The sequence below is a fragment of the Elaeis guineensis genome, chromosome 16 (genome assembly GCF_000442705.2).
Source record: "Elaeis guineensis isolate ETL-2024a chromosome 16, EG11, whole genome shotgun sequence".
Classification (NCBI taxonomy): domain Eukaryota; kingdom Viridiplantae; phylum Streptophyta; class Magnoliopsida; order Arecales; family Arecaceae; genus Elaeis; species Elaeis guineensis.
In genome coordinates this window covers 38823199-38839673 of record NC_026008.2, presented here as the reverse complement: position 1 = coordinate 38839673, position 16475 = coordinate 38823199, and the positions used below count along the sequence as shown (strand labels likewise).

General features: G+C 53.5%; 1 protein-coding gene and 1 pseudogene across 1 annotated transcript in view; one reads left to right on the top strand and one right to left on the bottom strand.

Moving 5' to 3' along the window:
• The window catches only part of LOC105059634 (proteasome subunit alpha type-7), a 21730-nt gene extending 7245 nt beyond the window's left edge, over positions 1–14485 (bottom strand). Inside the window, exons 1-2 of the mRNA XM_010943007.3 lie at positions 14075–14485; positions 13575–13989 (exon numbers count right to left, since the gene is read on the bottom strand). Of these exons, the coding sequence (XP_010941309.1) occupies positions 13575–13989; positions 14075–14247 (588 nt within the window). The 5' untranslated portion in view covers positions 14248–14485. The remainder of the gene's footprint in view (positions 1–13574; positions 13990–14074) is intronic.
• Positions 1336–2045, top strand: LOC140854331 (uncharacterized protein At4g15970-like; annotated as a pseudogene).
• Positions 14486–16475: the final 1990 nt, after the last annotated feature.

The window sequence follows — 16475 nt, the reverse complement described above, 5'->3', positions numbered from 1 at the left end:
CATGCATGTAGGTAGATTCCAAGAAAACTTAAATGTAGTCATTTTAGACCACTTAACAATTCCCCAACAGATCCTTGATGTCTTCCATGCATTTCTGCAAGTAGAAGATGGCATCAGTTACGGGCTCAAAACCTTGCTCCGGTTTTGCATATCATGCCATGTAGGAAAAAAAAAAATTCAATGATTTCATCAACTTCATATGGAACTTGGGCCTATCAAATTTAAAATTTAGAACCAAGGATTTGTCCGAAGCAGTTCAAATTTCAACTTGAATTCTAAAACACTTGCTAGTTATTTTCGGCGATATGCTTTAATGATGTAGCAATGTCATTAAGTAATCAGCAAGATAAGCTTGGTTTTAAGACATTCAAAGTAAATAGCTCTATCCTAATAGTAACACAAACTCCTTCTGACTGACAGTCCTAAATCCGTCTGGTTTGCCAAAAGTCCAACTGCTATTAAGAAAAACCACCAATATAATCATTCTTAACAGGATTTTTCCCCCTTTTCTTTTTTTTTTTTTGGTTCTGTGGATTCATTGTTGAAGCTTCCCTAAGTGATATATCAAACTTACTGCACCATCTTGCTTGAATAAATAATTAAAATGACTGCTAATCTGTACCTTCCTATCAAAATTCAGATCTCATATTGACTGAATTTTTCACTTCTGAAAGTAGACTACAGAACATCGAGAATTGGCCAGGGTGTTGAAAGATGCAGCGATGAATGATAGTACAGTTATACTCACCACACTAAATGAAGCATGGGCGGCGCCAAACTCTATCCTTGACCTTTTTTCTAGAGAGTTTCCACCTTGGTGAACAAACAGAGCAACTTCTGAAGTATTTGGTTATCGTAGCCATGGATCCAAAGGCATTTGAGCGATGCCGGACAAAGCACTCTCATTGCTTTACCTCACATCGAAGGCATGAATTTTGCTGCTGAGAAGAGATTCATGACCCCAGACTACCTGGAGATGATGTGGAGGAGGCTTGAGTTCCTAGGAACTGTTTTGGAGCTGGGATACAACTTCCTTTTTCACGGTATCTCACATAAAATCTTCTACTTTTTATTTGTTTTTCTCTAAGTTCCTATCAGTGACAACCACTACCATACATGGTAGTCATTTGTACTCTAATGTGTTCCTTCAATTTTCATTCTTCTCTCAAAGAACATCTAAACAAGTTTCATAATGGGAAAATGAAATCATGCGATCATCTATGATATCGGCATAAGGACCTAAATACTGCATTTGATTACATTTCTTTCTTGGACAAAAACATTGGCATGCATGCATTCTTGATGCATTTTTGTTTTATCAATGAATGGTGCACATATGGTGTAAAAATCATTTGAAAGTAAACCTCTTCTATGTGCATGGTCATCTTTTTAACATGTTCAACTTTGGCTGGCAGGACATGGATATCATGTGGTTCAGAAGTCCTTTCCAACACTTCTCCGGCGATGCTCATTTTTATGATAGCTAGTGATTTTTTCTATGGGAATTCTTCTGATCTACACAATTTGCCCAATAATGGATTTGTCTATGTGAAGTCTTTGCGAACAAACAATTGAATTTTACAAGTACTGGTACCTTGCTCGGAAACTGTATCCAGGGAAAAATGAAACAAACGGTATTGAACAAAATGAAAAAGGACAAAAATTTTTTCGCCAAGTTCCAACTAGAGATGAGATTTCTGGACACAGCTACTTTGGTGGGTTTTTGTCAACCTAGCAAGAACCTAAACAAGGTCTGCACAATGCATGCAAACTGCTGCGTCGGTATTGGAAACAAACTCCATGACCTGAGAATTCTCCTTGAGGACTGGAAAAACTACACAGCTCTACCAGCAGATGAGAAAGAACGGGGAGGGATTGCGTGGAGAGTTCCAGATAAATGTAAGTCTCCATAAAAACCCAGGGGTCTTGAATTGGTTTGTGCGGCTCCCATGAAATGTAACTAGTAAGCATGCTTTTTCCTTCGAGCAGCTTTATTGTTTCCCCGACTCTCGAAGCTCCATAAAAACATTCATATAACAAAAGGAAAAGCTCTCGAAGAGAAAGATGTTCCAATAGTTTGTAAGCTTATCCTTTGTATACCATGTGAAATGGCTTACTAAGATGAACTGTACATCTTGTTCTTTGATTATTCTTCTACACAACTGAACCATGTTGTATTTTCATTAAAATACCATATCTAATGAGTTACACAATTCTCATTTCCAGCACTTCTCTGGACAATGTTAGATACTGATGCTTTCACAAAATGCCTGCTAGATCTAGGATTTTGGAATGATTCTGTTGCGGCAATCGCCTCGTCGCCCGATCGTCGGGAAGCGTGCACCTGCAAAAGGAAGTCCGCACTGACCGGAGGCGGCTCCGGCGGGGACCCTCCGACGGTCAAGTCAGAGAGGTGACTGGGCAACAGTGAAATGCAGACAGAGAGCTCTGAGAAAAGAGAGAGGGAGAGAGGGCGAGCCTGCGTATGTGGGAGAGACGGGCGGATCGACCGCTTGCACTGTTGCCTTCCCGGTATATATAGTGGAGCTAGGTATGGCGCCGTCATTAATGGCGCGGACAAGTGAGGAACTGTCAACTCACTGTGGGCTGTCAGAGCCGCCGTGAAAACGTCATGTCGCCGTGCGGCCGTCTAATCACCAGGGTTGACCCGGCCCTCGGTGGGATAATGCCCCTAGGTAACTGTGCCGCATGTCCGTGTCAGAGCTGACAACGTCTGGCGGCTGTACGGCGGTTAGAGGAGTCAGCCGACCCTAGGTCGGCAGCCAGCGGAGTGGCGTCGGGTTCCTCCGGTCGGTCGGCGAGCTTCATGTAAGTCGGGCCTCAGACCCCGGGTTCAGTCGGTCGGGATGGATACGCCCGACATACCCCAAGTCGGCGATTAGCCGCTGGTGGCTCCCGTCAGTCGGTCGCCCCGACCGACGTTCGGTCGGCCTATCGGCCAGTCGGAGTCGTCCAACGGGGGTGGTCAGGCCGTCAGGCGGTCGGACGGTCGGGCCGTCCAGTCGGTCGGACGGTCGGGCCCCGTCGGTCGGGCCCTCCCGGTGCCCTCCAGTAGTCGGTCGGGCCCTCCGGCAGTCCGGCAGTCGGTCGGTCAGCGGGTATTCCCCACAGTTGCCCCCCTCCACTCCCAAGTCGGGTGGTGGACTGGCCGAGGCTTCCGTTCGGGCAGCAATCCCGGACGACTGGGAGTGGATTTGTCGCACGTGTAGATCCGACCGTACTGTCGGATGATCCGATGTCAGACGCCTCATGAATGCCCAGCGATCCGGACGTCCAGTCGACGTCAGAGGTCACGTCGGCGTCAGGTGTCAGACGCCACGTCTTGTCGTCGTCAGTCGTTACGCCGGTGTCAGAAGATCGGGCGCCGGACGATACGCGTCAGTCGATCGGATATTCGGCGCCGATCGCGGAAGAGAGGGCCGCTGTCAGGCGTCCCATCGGGAACGCGAACCGGCGCGGCGCGTGAATGCGGGCCGCGCCCCGCGTGCCGCGTGTCAAGGTGGTTGGCCGGCGCCCCTCCGGCATTTAATGCGGGCGGTGCGGCCGTCCCGGGGCGGGGCGCGCCGAATCTTCCGCCAACCGGGGGGCGCCACGTGTCGCGGATCTGCAGGTCTTCGGTCGGCGCGGAAGGATCTCGGCCGGTCGGTCGGCCCTATATATATAGGACCTCCCGGACCCTGACCCACATTTGCAACATTTCGCTGGGGAAAACTCTGTCCGGGCGATTTTTCAGTCGTCGCGGGCAGAGCTCTTCTTCACCTGCGGAGGGTCCATCCGGATCCGGTTCGTGGTCCTCCTTCCCCTTCTTCCTTCCTTTCTTCTCTTTCTCCTCTTTCGGTCCCTGCATAATGGCCACGAAACCGACTCAGGGAGCTCGGTCGGGGAACCCGACCGACGACTCCCGATCGGCTCCGGAAGATTAGGCCTCCTCGCTTTCGGGGCCGAACGTCGATCAGCTTCGGGAGCACTATCGCATCCCGGAGCAGTTTCGGCTTTCCGCTCCAGGGGCCGGCGGTCGGGTCAACAACCCTCCGCCTGGCGACCTGGCGCTATACGTTGAAGACCTTCGCGCGGGTCTTCGACTTCCGATTCCGGAGTTCGTCCGGAATCTGCTTGATTACTACGGACTCTGTCCGGCGCAACTGGCGCCGAACTCTGTTCGGCTAATCATTTCCTTCGCGCTGTTGTGTCAGCTCTTGCCGACCAACCCCCGCGTTTCCCTCTTCCGGGCCTTCTTTGTGCTCCGACCCCACCCTAAAGCCCGAGGGTGGTGGCTCTTCAACCCCCGGAAGGGTCTTGCTTTCATAACTGGTCTTCCATCGTCCATTCATGGATAGAAGAACCAGTTTTCTTTGTTTCCTCTTCCTCTTCTTGGGGCTTTCCTTCTCGTTGGGGTACACCCCGAACAGAGGCCAACGAAAACAGTCGGGTGGATGCGGACGACCGGGAAGACTTCCACCGACTGAAGGACATGTCGGTACCGAAGCAGAGGGAGCTTGTTACCGAACAAGCTCTCTATGACGCCGGCTTGAGTCTGGTCCCCCGAATAGGTATCGCCCGATCCCCCGGCTTTTCTTTTTGTCCATCTTTTGGTCGGCTTTTGGTCCAGCCATTAACTCTTTGGTCGGTATTGCAGGGACACCACCGAGGATGAGGCCGACTGATGCCGAGATTCGCAGTTCGCCAAGAGGAAGAGGCCTACATCGGGGGCCGGCCCTTCGCGCCCTGCAAAGAAGCCAACCCCAGCTCCGCCAACCGTCGAGGCGTCGGCGACCGACCAGTCGGAGCCGGTCATAGCCCTCGTGGCTCCGACGGTTCGAGCTGAGGAGAGGCCGACTGAGGGGGCGGCCGAAGGTGTATCGGTGTCTTCCCCTATGCGGGTGGAGCCGGATGACGTTCGGGAAACCGAACATCGTCCGGCGGCGTCCGTCGGTGCAACAGGGGGCGCCGGATCGAACTCCAGCGTCCCGTCGCTGCCAGTCCCGTCGGTCGGGGCAGCTGATCGGGGGAAAGCCCCGATGGAGCCCGCGGAGGAGGATAGGTCGGGGGGCCGGTCGATGCCCCCAAGCGCCTACTACCCCGAGGGCGCGTCGGCGTTGGCCGACCACGATCTTGCGAGGAGGTTGTGCCAAGGAATCCTCCTCCCAACCGATGTGGGGTTGCTGCGAACTCGACAGGTGTCCGAGATGTTGTCTCGGTTCTACCCGACAATGGTCGAGGTAAGCTTCGGGTCCTCTCTTCCTTAGAGATTTTCCTTAGGAATTTTTGCTTATCATGCGATTCTGACGAAGATTTTTGGTCGGCAGTGATTTTCACAATGTCCGAACTTGAGGCCGGGTACCGAAGGTTCGGCAACGTTCGGGCAGCCTTCAAGGAGAGGTCGGCGGCGGCCGAAGCTGAGAGGGCGATGTTGGCCGAACAACTCCTGCAGTCGGCCGACCGGGAGGCCAAGTTAGTCGACGAGGTCTCCCGGCTTGGGTCCGAACTGCAGTCGGCCAAGAAGGAGGCCAAGCACAAAGGTCGGGCCGTACGCCGCCTTCGACGCGAACGGGATGGTGCAACTGCCGAACTCAAAGGGGAACGCGAGCAACTCCGGGCCAGCCTGGAGAAGCTCGCGGAAGCCGAAGAGGAGTTGTCCATCGCCCAGATCGACGCCGAAATGGCGAAGGTCGAGGCGGAGTCGGCGAGGGAGGAGCTCGCCCGAGCCGAGGACGAGGCGATGTCGGCGAGGGAGTCGGCCAAGAGGGCGGTGGAGGAGTTCCGATCCTCCGACCGACATCGGGAGGAGATGCTCGAATCGGGCTTCGCCTCATACCGGGTCGGGTTCGAGGATGGTCGGGACGCCGTCCGTGCCTTGTACCCGGAGGTGGACGTTAGCCGCGTCGTCCCTCCGTTCGCGAGGAAGGAGCCGAAGAAGAAGGAACGGAAGAGATGGCCGACCAGCCGTCGGGAGGCGTCATCGTAGTGGAGGAAGCCGTCCCGGAGCAGGCGCCGACCGAAGTTCCTTTGTCGACCGAAGCCCATCCCTCGGCGGCCGACCAAGCGTCGCTTATGGCCGAGACGCCGATCATCCCCGATCCTCCGTCGGTCGAAGAGATCGACCAGGACGGGTGATCGGGCCTGCCGACCATCTTTATTTTTGTCTTTTTGAAAATACATGTAATCGGGCTTCGTCCCGGCTCTGTAATTTCCTTTTATCAACGAATGAAATTTTCTTCTTTTCCTTCTTGTTTGTAATGCCGACCATTGCTGCGACGTGGAACCTTAGTCACTAACTTAAGCAAGTCGCCAACTTACGTAAGCCGATAGGACTTCGACAATTTGTGCAGCCCCGAAGGTAGAATACGTCCCGACTCTAGGTCGGCTTCGGGTAGTCGAAGTTGCCAATTGGGTCCATCCGTTGAGTCGGGAGCCGACCGAACCTTGTAAAGGTTAGGGGTTCGGACTCCCGTAGATGCATTTAGTCGGTCATTTGCGTCGCAATGTCGGGGGACGATAGTAAGTCGGGTTCCCACTCTGCGTCGGGTTCCATGTCTTTTGACAGACGGTGGCAAGCCGAATGTCGTTCAACCGGCCGTAGGTCGGTCGGCGAGTAGTGGGTGCGACTAAGGTCGCGTCATGTGATAGACGGTGGTAAGCCGAATATCCCTCGACCGGCCGTAGCATGGTCGGAAGTCGCGGCAATAGTCGCGTGGGCTTTTAGCCTTTCTCCGGTCGGGGCCCGATCGGCCTGTCGGCCAATGGATTCTGCCCGAAAATTCGACCGTAGAGGGAACATGAACTCCCGTCGCAACAGCTGCATCGGCCTCTGTCAGGGGCGGATGTGTTGCCGAAAGTCGAGGGAGTGTAACTCCCGTTCATAAGAGTCCGTCGGCCCTTGTGAAGGTCCGACGAGTCGTCGAAGGAGTATTGACTCCCGTCGTCGTAGATGCATCGGTCCGTGTGAGGGACCGATGTGTCGTCGGTGCCAGATCCGCGTCGATGCGTCGGGGCTGAGCGCCGATCAGTAGTTGAAGAGTTAGAACTCCGATTTTTCACACTGAACTTGTATTCCGATAATTGGATTACAGAATTCACTGGTAATACAGCTTCAAGTTGTCGGCGTTCCAAGTCCGGGGAATGGGTTTCCCCTCAAGGGTCTCCAGCCGATAGGCTCTCGGCCCGAAGGTGTCAGCAACCTTGTAGGGTCCTTCCCAGTTGGGAGCCAACTTCCCTTGGTCCAAGGGCTTCGACACTGCCGCCTTCCTCAAGACTAGGTCGCCAGGCCTGAAGAGCTTTGGTCTGACCTTAGCGTTGTAGTACCGGACGACCCTCTGTCGGTATGAGGCCATTCGGATTTGAGCCTTATTTCGCGGTTCGGGGAGAAGGTCTAGGTCGGCCCTCCGGCTTTCGAAGTTGTCCGGCTCGTGGTACTGCTCGACCCTTGAAGACGGCAGGCCAATCTCGAGCGGGATCATAGCTTCTGTCCCGTAGGCCAAACTGAACGGCGACTCCCCGGTCGGGACACGGGGGGTCGTTCGGTAAGCCCACAGGACGGAGCCCAGCTCGTCGACCAGAGACCTTTGGCTTCGTTCAGTCGGGTCTTGAGTCCATGGAGCAGGGTTCGGTTCGTCACCTCAACCTCACCGTTGGACTGTGGGTGCCCGACTGAAGTTAGTCGATGACGGATGTGGAACCTGGCGCAGAAGTCTTTGAAGTCTTGGTTGTCGAATTGCCGTCCGTTGTCGGTGATGATGGTGTGCGGCAATCCGAACCTGAAGATGATGGACTTTTGGACGAAGTCCTCCATCTTCCGCTCGGTGATCTGCGCCAAGGGCTCGGCCTCGACCCACTTCGTGAAGTAGTCGATGGCGACAACGATGAACTTCTTCTGGCCTGACGCCGGTGGGAAGGGGCCGAGAATATCGACTCCCCACTGAGCGAAGGGCCATGGAGCGACAATGGGAGTGATTTGGCCGGCCGGTTGGTGCTGAATATTGGCATACTTCTGGCATGGCTCGCACCTTCGGACCAACTCTGCCGCATCCTTCCTCATGGTCGGCCAGTAGTAGCCCTGTCGCAAGACCTTGAAGGCTAAGGACTTGCCCCCCAAGTGATTCCCACAAATTCCTTCGTGAACCTCTCGGAGAGCGTAGTCGGCGTCGGTCGGTCCCAAGCACCTGAGCAGAGGGAGGGAGAACGACCTCTTGTAGAGTCGGCCGTCCATGATCACATATTGCGACGCCGACCATCGGAGTCGCTTGGCCTCCGCGGGATCTTCGGGACTGGTCCCGTCGGACAAGTACCGGACGATCGGGTCCATCCAACTTGGTTCGGACGTTAGCTGCTGCACTTCTTCGACCCGATCAATGCTCGGCTGTTGGAGGTTTTCGACGAACGTCCGACCCAAAGAATCATAGGCCGACGTTGCCAATCTGGAGAGAGCATCGGCACGGGCGTTCTCCGTCCTGGGGATGTGGGAGATTTCGAAATACTCGAGGCGAGCCACGAGATCCTTTACCTTCTGAAGATACTTGATCATGGTCGGATCTCGCGCCTCGAAGTCGCCCTTGACCTGCCCCACGATCAGCTGTGAGTCGGAGAATGCCCGGAGGCTGTCGATGCCCAGCTCCTTCGCCATCCTCAAGCCCGCGAGGAGTGCCTCGTATTCGGCTTGATTATTGGAGGCCTCGAAGTCGAATCGGAGGGCGTATTCGGTGACTACCCCATCCGAATTCGTGAGCAGGAGCCCAGCCCCGCTTCCCTGAGCGTTCGAGGCTCCGTCGATGTGGAGTACCCAGGTGGAGATCGGGTCTGGCTCAGAGACCGAATTTCGTCCCGGGCCTTCAGCTCCCGACCCTTGGTCGGTCGTCGGGCATTCGGCGATGAAGTCGGCCAGGACCTGGGCCTTTAAGGCAGGCCTTGGCCGGTACTGAATGTCGAACTCGCTAAGCTTCATCGCCCACTTAGCGAGTCGTCCGGATGTGTCGGGTCGGCGCAGTATGGCCCTCAGGGGCTGGTTGGTGAGTACCACGATGGCGTGGGCCTGGAAGTATGGTCGGAGCCGTTGCGCGGAGACGGTCAGGGCGAAAACCATCTTTTCCGTCTCCGAGTATCTGGCTTCGGCGCCGTGGAGCACTTTGCTGGCATAGTAGATGGGCTGATGAGTCCGACACTCGTTTTTCCGAACGAGCACCGAGCTAATCGCCTCAGAAGATGTGGCCAAGTAGAGATACAAGGTCTCCCCGACCTGCGGCTTCACGAGCAGCGGCGGGAAAGCCAGGTACCTTTTCAGGTCTTCGAAGGCCTGTTCACACTCATCCGACCAAGAAAAACCGTTCGCCTGGCGCAGGGTCTTGAAGAACGGGAGGCACCTTTCAGCTGATCGGGAAATGAATCGGCTAAGAGCGACGATTCTTCCGTTCAGCTGTTGGACCTCCTTCTTGGTGTTCGGATGACGCATGTCGAGGATTGCCTTTATCTTCTCAGGGTTGGCCTCGATCCCTCTCTGAGAAACGAGGAATCCGAGGAACTTCCCTGAGGTCACCCCGAAAGCGCATTTGGTCGGGTTGAGCTTCATTCGGTGTCGTCGAAGGGTGCAGAAGGTCTCCTCGAGATCCTGAACATGGTCCGGGATCTGCGTGCTCTTTACCAGCATGTCGTCCACGTACACCTCCATGTTACGCCCGATCTGGTCTTTGAAGACCTTATTGACGAGTCGCTGGTAGGTGGCGCCGGCATTCTTCAATCCAAAGGGCATCACCCGATAACAGTAGAGGCCCTTGGGGGTCACGAACGCGGTGTGCTCCTCGTCTTCAGGCGCCATTCGGATCTGATTGTACCCGGCGAAGGCGTCCATGAAGCTGAGCAGTCGAAATCCGGACGTCGCATCCACCAGCTGGTCGATCTTCGGGAGTGGAAAGCTATCCTTCGGGCATGCTCGGTTGAGGTCGGTATAGTCGATGCAGATCCTCCATTTCCCGTTGGCTTTCTTGACCATGACGACATTGGCGAGCCAGTCGGGATACGTGGATTCCCGAATGAAGCCTGCTTCGAGCAGCTTGTCCACTTCTTCGTCGATGGCCTTCTGCCTTTCTGGGGCGAAGGACCTTTTCTTCTGCCTCACCGGCTTCATTGTCGGGTCGATGTTGAGTCGGTGAGTAATTGTTTCTGGAGGGATGCCCGACATATCTGCCGCCGACCATGCAAATATGTCGGCGTTGGCCGTCAGCAGCTCCGCCAGTCGGTGACGTTCGGTGTCGGGCAATTGAGACCCGACCCAAACTTTTCTGTCGGGATTTTCTCCTATCGGGATCGCCTCGAGCTGCTCGGCCGGCGAACCCCGTTCTTCCTCCTCCCGTTGATCCAGTTTATCGATTGTCAGGGGATCCTTTGTCTCGTCGTTTTGAGCGGAGATTTGGAAGCATCGTCGGGCGAGCTGTTGATCTCCGCGCATCTCCCCGACTCCGTTTTTGGTCGGGAATCGAACAAGGAGATGGTACGTCGAGACGATCGCCCTGAGGGCGTTCAATCCGGATCGCCCGAGTATGGCGTTGTAGGCCGAAGGAACTTGGACGACCGCAAAAATGAGGGAGACTGTGCTTTGCCGTGGTTCGGTACCGACCGTCACGGGCAGGGTGATTTCTCCTTCTGTCGTGACGGTGTCTCCGGCAAAGCCGATCAAGGGCGTGGAGACCCTCCTAAGTCGGTCAGTTGATAGTCGCATTCGGGAGAAGGTCGAGTAAAACAAAACATTTGTCGAACTTCCATTATCAACAAAAATTCGTTTTACATCATAATTGGCTATTGTCGCCGACACAACAACAGCGTCGTCGTGGGGAGTCTGGATGCCCCGAACGTCGTCTTCTGAGAAGGTGATCACGTCGTCCGGGCGCGGCTTTTTCGTCGGCTCCCCCCTGTAGACGTCCCCGATCCCAGCCGCTTGGAGATCATGTTGATGACTCCAGCCGTCGGCTGGTTAGTCGGCGCCTCTTCAGTCGGCTGGGGGCGTCGATCGGCAGTCGGTCGGGTCGGCGGACCCTTTCGAAATTTGCCGAGATACCCCCGGCGGATGAGATTTTCGATCTCATCCTTCAACTGGATGCATCGCTCGGTGTCGTGGCCGTGGCTCCGATGGAACCGGCAGTACTTCCGATGGTCGAGGCCCTTTGCCTTCAGAGGCGGAGGCCGTCGCAGGTATTCTTCCCCTTCGATCTCCATCAAGATCTGCGCACGGGGAGCGGAGAGAGGAGTGTAGGAGTCATACCTGGGACGCACCGGCCTCGGAGTCTGTCGGCGGGGTGATTTTTGGATCTGTCGGGGTGGAGAAAGCCGACTATTGGCCGGGGGCCTGCTTGGTTCGGCGGGCTCCCGACCTTTTCTCCGCTTCTCCTTCGGACCTCTGGGCTCGACCAAGCGTCGGTCGGACGCCCCTTCGTCCGCGCGCATATACTTGTACGCGCGCTCCAGTAGCTCCGCATATGTTCGGGGGAGGGTCTTGTCCAGAGAATAAGTAAATCGGGACGACCTCAGGCCCCGCTTCATGGCTGAAACCGCCATGTCTTCGTTGAGGTCCCGGACCTCGAGCGTGGCCGCGTTGAATCGCGCCACGAAGTGTCGGAGCGTCTCGTTTTCCCCCTGTTTGAGGGAAAAAAGGCTATCCGACGTTCGCGGCGGCTTTCGGCTGGTGCTGAAATGGGCCACGAACGAGTGCTCGAGCTACGCGAAGGAATGGATACTGCCCGATCGAAGACCGGAGTACCAAGCCCTGGCAGCCTTGCGGAGCGTCGCGGGGAAGCCGATGCAGAAAAGAGCGTCGGTTGCTCCTTGAATCGTCATGAGAGCTTTGTAGCTCTCGAGGTGGTCGACTGGGTCAGTGGAGCCGTCGTATGGCTCCACGTTCGGCATTTTGAACCGACTGGGAATCGGCTCGTCGAGGACCAGTCGGGAGAGAGGCTGGGCGGTCTGGAAGTCGACGTCGTTCGAAGACTTCTGGCCGTCCATCTGCAGTTGGGCGAGTCAGCGGTCGATCTCCTCGAACCGTCGCTCGTAGTCGTCCGCTCGTCGATGCTGGGAGACCCCAGGGGTGGAGCCTCCGGAGGATTCTGAAAGAGAGGCCGACGGTGTGCGCGGCCGCTTTTCCTTCCTCGCCCGTTCCAACGGGGAAGGAGAGGGCCGCTGGGACCGTCGGTCGTCGCGCCGTGGTCGCCCCTCCTCCTCTCCGTGGGAGCGCCGTTGGGAGCGCTCGCATGGAGGCGACAGGGGTCGGCGCGACCGTCGGCGGCTGCTCCTGGAAGGCATAGGTCGGGCCGCCGGTTGTTGCTGGAGGCTTTTGACTGCGTCGGTCAGTACGGTCATCTGCCGCACGATGGCCGCAATCTGGGCCTCCGTGGTCACTGCAGGGCGCGGAGAGCTAGGCTCCGCCGCCGGTGGGGGCGGGGAGGCTTCTTCCCGACGGGAAGAACGCCTGGCCGACCCAGTGACTCTCGATCGTTGAGCTCTCGTCTTTGTCATGCTGGTCCCCTACCTGGCGCGCCAATCTGTTGCGGCCAATCGCCTCGTCGCCCGATCGCCGGGAAGCGTGCACCTGCAAAAAGAAGTCCGCACTGACCGGAGGCGGCTCCGGCGGGGACCCTCCGACGGTCAAGTCAGAGAGGTGACTGGGCAACAGTGAAATGCAGACAGAGAGCTCTGAGAAAGAGAGAGGAAGAGAGGGGCGAGCCTGCGTATGTGGGAGAGACGGGCGGATCGACCGCTTGCACTGTTGCCTTCCCCGGTATATATAGTGGAGCTAGGTATGGCGCCGTCATTAATGGCGCGGACAAGTGAGGAACTGTCAACTCACTGTGGGCTGTCAGAGCCGCCGTAAAAACGTCATGTCGCCGTGGGGCTGTCAAATCGCTAGGGTTGACAATGCCCTCGGCGGGACAATGTCCCTAGATGGCCGTGCCGCATGCGGCTGTCAGGACTGACAAGCTCTGGCGGCTGTACGGCGGTCAGAGGAGTCAGCCGACCCTAGGTCGGCAGCCAGCGGAGTGGCGTCGGGTTCCTCCGGTCGGTCGGCGAGCTTCATGTAAGTCGGGCCTCAGACCCCCGGGTTCAGTCGGTCGGGATGGATACGCCCGACATACCCCAAGTCGGCGATTAGCCGCTGGTGGCTCCCGTCAGTCGGTCGCCCCGACCGACGTTCGGTCGGCCTATCGGCCAGTCGGAGTCGTCCAACGGGGGTGGTCAGGCCGTCAGGCGGTCGGACGGTCGGGCCGTCCAGTCGGTCGGGCCCTCCGGTCGGTCGGGCCCTCCAGCAGTCGGTCGGGCCCTCCGGCAATCGGTCGGTCAGCGGGTATTCCCCAACAAGGTGTTCCGACAGACACTTAGTCCGCATACAACTTAGTTAAGTCTCGTCCATTTTGAGTCTCCAAAACCACGTATCCATGTTCCACAACAAATATACACCTTCGAGGAGACAACCTAGTATTGCTATGAAAGCAGTTTTGAGGAATCTTAAGCACGCAGCTTTGACTACTTGAAGCAAATGATTATCCAGCGAAAAACAGGATCAAATGCCAATAATTTACCTCAAGCAGCGCTCGGATGGCCAATTTCACCGTCTCCTGCCCGGATGTCTCCTTGTAGTTCTTCTCCAAGAACTCCCTCATGGAGTTGGAGTTCCTCCCAGTGGCATTGGCCTTCCAGGCAGAGAAGGTCCCCGAGGGATCGGTCTGGTAGAGCGCGGGCGCCCCGGTGTAGGGATCAAAGCCAACGATGAGGGTCGAGAGGCCGAAGGGCCTGACGCCGCCGCTCTGGGTGTACTTCTGCTGGAGCCCGGCGATGTAGCGCGTGATGTACTCGACGGTGACAGGGTCCTCCACCGTTAGGCGGTGGCTCTGGCACTCGATGCGGGCCCGATTGATGAGGATCCGCGCGTCGGCCTTCAGCCCCGCGCAAGCCAGAGCGATGTGATTGTCCAGGCTCACGATCTTCCTCACCGATCTGGAAGAAGATCAAAACAAGATCAAAGCCCTAACCCTAGTCCTCACCCTAAGAAGGATGGAGGTTTGAGAAAACGGGGAGGGACCTGGAGTCCTGGAGCTTGGGCGTTGCCTTCTTCTCGACGCCGAGGACGATGGTGTCGGTGCCTCGGACGCCGACGGCGGCGTTGCCCTTGCGGACGGCCTCGAGGGCGTACTCCACCTGGAACAGGTGGCCGTCGGGGGAGAAGACCGTGATTGCGCGGTCGTATCGCGCCATGGCGGTGATGATACCTTCTCTTCTTCTTCTCTACTGCGGTTCCTTCAGGTTGCTTTCTCTGTTACTCCTCCGTATGATTTGTTTCTTGCGGCGAGAGCAAGAAGGAAAGGAGTTTGTAGATCAGGTAGGAGGAAGGAAAAGGGGTTGAATATGTTGAACCGGATATCACACCGGATATGCAGAACTGGGTATCCCGGATTTCTGGGACGGCCGATATCCCATGGGAGCGGACTTCCTAAGACGCTGTTTGGCATTCAAAGGCGATAACCTAGATAAAGTTATCCCATCTGGTCTTTTTGTTTTTGTTACTTTTTCATCCTCCGTTTATATGATCTTACCATTTGATAGCGATTCTTTTTGTCAATTTTTGCAAAAAAAAAATCTTTGAAAATGTAAAGTATCTAGAACGATGTTAGGATATCATCTCTTCTCTGTTTTATTTCAATTGTTTAAATGTGCGGGTTATATTTTTAGTTTACTTTTTATTCAATTATAACATTTTAACATTGTTTTAGTTTAAACTTTTCAAATTGAAGGATTTATTAGATTTATGTTTTTTTTTAATTATAGATTTTTCACTTGCAATGATCAAAATTTCTCTTGCATTTCAACTACACCAGCATCCACTATCTATAGGAAGTTATACTTTATCATTGTATTGTTGATGGTGAGAATGTAAGTTGCATTTGGTAGCTAGCAATCTATCCAGATAATCAATAATTTAAAATGGGCTCACTAAATTATTGTATTCGATATGTTTTTTGGGTGGCAATCTAAATTGTCTTAAAAAGAGGTGGCTATCCAAATTACCATTTGTTTAGCAATGTTGAAAAAAAAATTGGACAAAAATATCTCTATAAAAAATATACAAAACCCACCCCTCCATCCCTTTTTCGGACGGCTCTCACCCTTCTCTTCTTCTTCGAACTCCCTCATGACCTCACTGCCTCTTCCCTACCCATGCTCTTGTTATCTCCAGCCATAGCCCCCACTTTTACGTCTGCAGCGATCTCTCCTTCCTCACCCCCATCACCGTCATACCCTCCTCCAACGACCCAGTTACCACCCCCTCTTCTTGCTAGATATATCTTAAAAAGTTTGATTTAAATTTAAAAAATAAAATCAAACTCTCTTCTAATAATTCAAAATTTTATAAAATTTTATGGAGGTATTTTGAAAATTTGATTTCATATTACTGATAATCTGATTGTCATACCAAATATGTCAATCAAAATTCTCAATAATTTTGTTACAACATTATCTGCATGTATCAAACACAATAATTAATATTACTGATAATTTAATAGTAGCAATCCATATTATTTTTCAAGATTGTCTAGCGGTGCACCAAATACAACCATAATATTTTTCATTTCTTGTCCAAGCCCGCCTACATTTCATGACAAACTTAGATACAAAGGGAAAGATCATGTGGCATGCATGTAAGGCCATTGAGACAAGCCTATATTTAAGGTCTTTGAGACAAGCCTAAAGTTCTAGTACCCTTTTTAAGTGTGAGCTTATATAATAGCTGACTGTAGGGATTGCATATGTGCCTCCATTCAAATTGCAAAGTTGATGGCATTTCTAATAATATTTTGTGACAAGTGAAAGAGTTTTACATCCTTAAATCTCATGAGACCTTTCTAATTCCTTTTGTAAACTATGCATTAATATCTCGAGTTTAACTCAAATTGAAAAAGCATGGTTGAGCTTAGCTTAATAATGAAATAAGCCAAGCTTGAAGTTGGCTTGGCTTGCTCGAAACCTACTTATTAGCATCAACATTCAAGCTTAATATTACAATCACACATGTACTTGTGATTTGCACGTTCAAACTCTCACATCAAACATGATGTGGCTTAGATCAAACTTACCAATCATTGATTGATATGTGGTATGGTAGGAATCAGTTTCGATTGAATTTATATTCCTAAATTGGTACAAATAAAGAAAGCTGAAAAAAAATTTCTCCACTTAATTTATGATTCTAAAGAGTCCAACCTCAACGCATTTATAACAAAAGAACAAAACTTCTATATGACCAGAAAACTACAAACTCCCAACTTCCTCTTCTTCTGTCTTTCTATATATTCTGTTTCTCGAAATCCTATCTGACTTAAGCATGGAAGGCTGTCCCAATGAGTCACCTCTAACAACCTCTTTATGTACCCCAAGAAACACTCTGGCAATCTATTTTGTTCTTCTTTTTATGTGTAAATCAACAT